Source organism: Tupaia chinensis, unplaced genomic scaffold (genome assembly GCF_000334495.1).
Source record: "Tupaia chinensis unplaced genomic scaffold, TupChi_1.0 Scaffold000214_1, whole genome shotgun sequence".
In the NCBI taxonomy this organism is placed as follows: domain Eukaryota; kingdom Metazoa; phylum Chordata; class Mammalia; order Scandentia; family Tupaiidae; genus Tupaia; species Tupaia belangeri.
In genome coordinates, this window is record NW_006159689.1 from 770,186 (window position 1) to 775,474 (window position 5,289).

The 5,289-nt window shown below is 41.4% G+C and overlaps 1 protein-coding gene across 1 annotated transcript in view; it reads left to right on the forward strand.

Moving 5' to 3' along the window:
- The first annotated feature begins 325 nt into the window (after window positions 1-325).
- Window positions 326-5,289, forward strand: part of ZFP62 (ZFP62 zinc finger protein) — a 6,386-nt gene continuing 1,422 nt past the window's right edge. Inside the window, exon 1 of the mRNA XM_006172151.3 lies at window positions 326-2,673. Coding sequence (XP_006172213.2) covers window positions 433-2,673 — 2,241 coding nt within the window. The 5' untranslated portion in view covers window positions 326-432. The remainder of the gene's footprint in view (window positions 2,674-5,289) is intronic.

The window sequence follows — 5,289 nt, forward strand, 5'->3', positions numbered from 1 at the left end:
AATTTCTTCTATCTTTTTCCATTACTAGGTGACATTCAAAAATTGATCAGTGTTGCCTTTGGTTCTGTGCATCATTTATCCTCATGAAAGAATAGAAAAGCTCTTTCTTCCATTGAAAATTAAGAATCTGGCATTTTAACATTAGTTCCATAGTGGCAGAAATTTTGTCATGTCTACCATTGTATCCCCAGTACTTAAAAATGGTACCCTTCACACAGCATGCAGTCAGTGTTTGTCAGGTGAATGAGTGAATTTTGATGAGATTCTTCCATTTTTTTCCTAAACAAAATTAATAAGCATTATTTTCATTTTCTTGGTTTAGTGTCACATTTGAAGACAGGCACTGAGGATGAAGAATCAACTGAAAAGTATGAAAATACTGGAAATGCAGAGTCTAAGTGGCCAAAAGTGGAAGGTCTTCACAAGGGTCATATGCAGGAATCTAAGACTGGTGAAACCTGTGCTTGGGATAGCAACGTAAAGCATCAGCTCGAAAAGCCTGAGGGAAAAAGAATGAAGGAGGACCAAAGTGGCATCAGGGAAAAGGTGGGCAAAGCCAGGAACATAGAAGGTATAAAGACAGAACAAGTTGATGAGACATCTGAGAAAAGCTTACTTCTGAGCCCAGAGCATGCTCTACATCAGACCATCCCTGCGGAACAGAAAAGCAGTGACCAAGGCAAGTGCTTGGGGAACATGAATGGAAACGCACAGTCCAGTCCACAGCAGAAAACCAGTGCTGGTAAGAAAGCACATAAATGTGATGAGTGTGGGAAATCCTTCAAATATAATTCCCGTCTTGTTCAGCATAAAATAATGCACACTGGGGAAAAACGCTATGAGTGCGATGACTGTGGAGGGACTTTCCGGAGCAGCTCAAGTCTTCGGGTTCACAAACGGATCCACACTGGGGAGAAACCATACAAGTGTGAGGAATGTGGCAAAGCGTATATGTCCTATTCCAGCCTTATAAACCACAAAAGCACTCATTCTGGGGAGAAGAACTGTAAGTGCGATGAGTGTGGAAAATCTTTCAATTACAGCTCTGTTCTGGACCAGCATAAAAGGATCCACACTGGGGAGAAGCCCTATGAATGCGGCGAGTGTGGGAAGGCCTTCAGGAACAGCTCTGGGCTTAGAGTTCACAAAAGGATCCACACCGGGGAAAAGCCCTATGAATGTGACATCTGTGGGAAAACCTTCAGTAACAGCTCTGGCCTTAGAGTGCACAAAAGGATCCATACAGGCGAGAAGCCGTATGAATGTGATGAGTGTGGGAAGGCCTTCATTACTTGCAGAACACTGCTGAATCATAAAAGCATTCACTTCGGAGATAAACCCTATAAATGTGATGAGTGTGAGAAATCTTTTAATTATAGCTCTCTCCTCATTCAGCACAAAGTCATCCACACTGGAGAGAAACCTTATGAATGTGATGAATGCGGGAAGGCTTTCCGGAACAGCTCAGGCCTCATCGTGCATAAAAGGATCCACACTGGAGAGGAACCTTACAAGTGTGATGTCTGTGGTAAAGCATTTAGCTACAGCTCAGGCCTTGCAGTCCATAAAAGCATTCACCCTGGGAAGAAAGCCCATGAATGTAAGGAGTGTGGGAAGTCCTTCAGTTACAATTCACTGCTTCTTCAGCATAAAACTATTCACACTGGAGAGAGACCTTATGTATGTGATGTGTGTGGGAAAACTTTCAGAAATAATTCGGGTCTCAAAGTCCACAGGAGGCTCCATACCGGGGAAAAACCATATAAATGTGATGTGTGTGGGAAAGCCTATATCTCACGCTCTAGCCTTAAAAATCACAAAGGAATCCATCTTGGGGAGAAGCCCTATAAGTGTAGCTACTGTGAGAAATCTTTCAACTACAGCTCTGCCCTTGAACAACATAAAAGGATTCATACAAGGGAGAAACCCTTTGGGTGTGATGAGTGTGGAAAAGCCTTCAGAAATAATTCTGGCCTTAAAGTACATAAACGAATCCACACTGGGGAGAGACCTTACAAATGCGAAGAATGTGGGAAAGCCTACATCTCACTCTCAAGCCTTATAAATCATAAAAGTGTACACCCTGGGGAGAAGCCTTTTAAGTGTGATGAGTGTGAGAAAGCCTTCATCACATACAGAACCCTTATAAACCACAAAAAAATTCATCTTGGTGAGAAGCCCTGCAAATGCGACATATGTGAGAAATCTTTTAATTACACCCCACTACTTTCTCAGCACAAGAGGGTCCACACTAGAGAGAAACCCTATGAATGTGACAGGTGTGAGAAGGTATTCAGAAACAACTCAAGCCTTAAAGTTCATAAAAGAATCCATACTGGGGAGAAGCCCTATGAATGTGATGTGTGTGGAAAAGCCTACATCTCACACTCCAGCCTTATCAACCATAAAAGTACCCATCCTGGCAAGACACCTTATGCTTGTGATGAATGTGGAAAAGCTTTTTTCTCAAGTAGAACTCTTATAAGCCATAAAAGAGTCCATCTTGGGGAGAAACCCTTCAAGTGTGTCGAGTGTGGCAAATCTTTCAGCTACAGCTCACTCCTTTCTCAGCACAAGAGGATCCATAAGGGGAGAAGCCCTATGTGTGCAATAGGTGTGCGAAGGCATTCAGGAACAGCTCAGGCCTCACTGTGCATAGAAGGATCCACACAGGTGAGAAACCCTATGGATGCGATGAGCATGGGAAGGCATACATCTCACATTCAAGTCTTATCAACCATAGAAGTGTCCACAGTGGAAAGCAGCCCTATACTTGTGAGTGTGGGAAACCCTTCAATTATAGATCAGTCCTTGACCAACACAAAAGGATTCACACTGGCAAGAAGCCATACCGATGTAATGAATGTGGTAAGGCTTTTAATATCAGATCAAATCTCTCTAAACATAGGAGAACCCATACTGGAGAGGAACCTTTAAAGGTGATAAATGTTGGCAGTCACAGTGGGGCAGCTCAGAAAAGAACCTATGAGGGAGGGAAAACTGGATGGGGCCAGGACAAGGATGCCTCTGTAGGAGGCACAGGTTATCAAATCTCAAAGTATTCAAATGAAAGAAAAATCTTAGGAGTGTCAAAATGTCTGAAGTCCTTATTCATGGCTTATAATTTACATAGAATAAATGGAGTCATTTGAGATGATCATGAGTAATCTTTTCCATGTGATTTTCAGTCTCAGCTTGCAAGGAAGGCCCCAGTGTCAAGGTAGTTGAATCCTTCTAGAATATAAAACGGTTCATACTTGGGGTAAACCTATCAAAGTGATGGAATATGGAAAGGATCTCTAAGCAGATATTTCTGGAGATAAAACAGATGAGGAAAGGACTTCAGTCAGAAGTAACAGTCTCCATCAGATAGTTCACATTTGGGTAAATGTCTATGAATAGAAATGTAGAAAGTTTAAATATAGCTTTGAATCCCAGTTATGCAGTGGTCAGGCGGAAAATATCTAAGAGCCTCTAGTAGCAAATACAGGGAGAGATAGGCTTTAGTGGAATACAAATTTATCTAATAGTAATGGTTATGAAGCATAAACTTGATATGGTTAAATTATTTGCATAGGTGGGGGAGTTGCAACAAGTTGAAACAAAGTTTGGGTTTTCTTGTAAGAAAAACTTAAATGTGACAGAAGAGGACCTGCTAGTAGTGTGGTAGAAGGCAGGTGGATCCCACATGGCCACCTGTGCTGTTTTATTCCCAGACTGAGCAGCTTGAAAAAAACACCAGGTGTGTGTGCATGCATGCCCAAAATCCCGAGAGGAAAATGAAGGAGAAGGGATTGCAGTGTGGTCATCCCCCACTGCGGTGATTCCTTCTCTTTCCTTTAAAAAAAAAAAAAAAGTCCCTTTAAAAATGCAAGCTGATTAGAATGTACTGTTTTAATACACTAGTTAAATGGGTGAAACTGAGAAGTTTCAAATGAGCCCGCTTAGTGAGTGGTGACTGTATGATGAGTGAAAACCTGGAAGGTGGTATTCACACATTATGCTAGGGTAAAAGGTCTACAGTGGAGAGGATTTGGGCACATTCGGTAACAAATGGAACAGGTGTTCGGTGTGAATTTGCACCTTTGTTGAGAGCAAGAATGACTTCGGGGATTCCTGTGAATAGGAAGGAGAGCATTTTATAGCAGGATCTAAAAAGTTAGTAGCTATCCGTAATCTTGAGAGGAGGACATTCATGTTTCTTAATAATGCTGTTAAATATTTGATTGTTTTGGAATGTATTATTGTAAAGATTTAATGCACTACATGTGTATATTGTCTGTTGTAAAAAGTTACGAATATTTTGTTCAGGGTTTACTCTCTTTTCCATAAAGACCAGATAGTCATGGTAAGGAAAGGCAGAATTCCAATAAAAAATCCGCAAGTGTAAACAGGCTGTGACTTACTTGAGAGATGGAGAGACTGTATGTGTCAGAGACATTACATGTCAGATCTTCATGGGATAAGTTACACCAGATCCAAACCAGGCAGAACAGAAGAATCAAGCCATAGGGATAGTATGGCTCAGATTTTACCAGAAATTAGATGGTGTTTCCACCAGAAATGAGAACAGATTTTGAGGGGACCACGGGTAAGCAATGTTGTCCTCTTACAGGGGCTAGATCCTAACATCCAGGAATGGGAAGGCTCTGAATTACTACCACACAGAAACAGTTCTGTCAGGAACAGATAGAATTTAGATAATGTTAGCTACGTTTGAAGTTATTAACTAGGTAGCTCAAAAGGTAAAGATAGACTCTTCTGAGAGTAAAGTAACCTGTCCAGGAATATTATGGGTGGATCCTATAAGTAGAATTCTAAGTCTGGTCGCTCTGGTTTCATAATTCACTGTCATAAGAGAACAATCTCTAGCCAGGTTGTTTCCTGTCTCTAGGATTCCTGTTTCTTAGTAGTTGCCATGACTCTCTCTAAGGAGTATAATTCTTTCACTTTGTTCCCAAAACCCCACCAGTAAGGGGTTTTTTTTGTTTGTTTTTTTTTAAGAATTATTTTATTTAACTTTATTATTATTTTCCAGTTTGATCAGAGAGAGACAAAGGGAGAGAGGGAATGTAAGAAAACAAGCCGCCAGGTCCAGGACTTGAACTGGAGTCAGCCATGTGAGAGTCCAGCACCTTTAACCACCATGCCACCTACACCGTTTCTCTGTCCTCTACATGAGACACTTGCAAACCTGACCTTATTCACAGACTTGGATTAATTTATTGAGCAAATGCTCATTGAGGATCTGCTAGGAGCAGTCTATTCTAGTCACAGGGTAGGGACAGG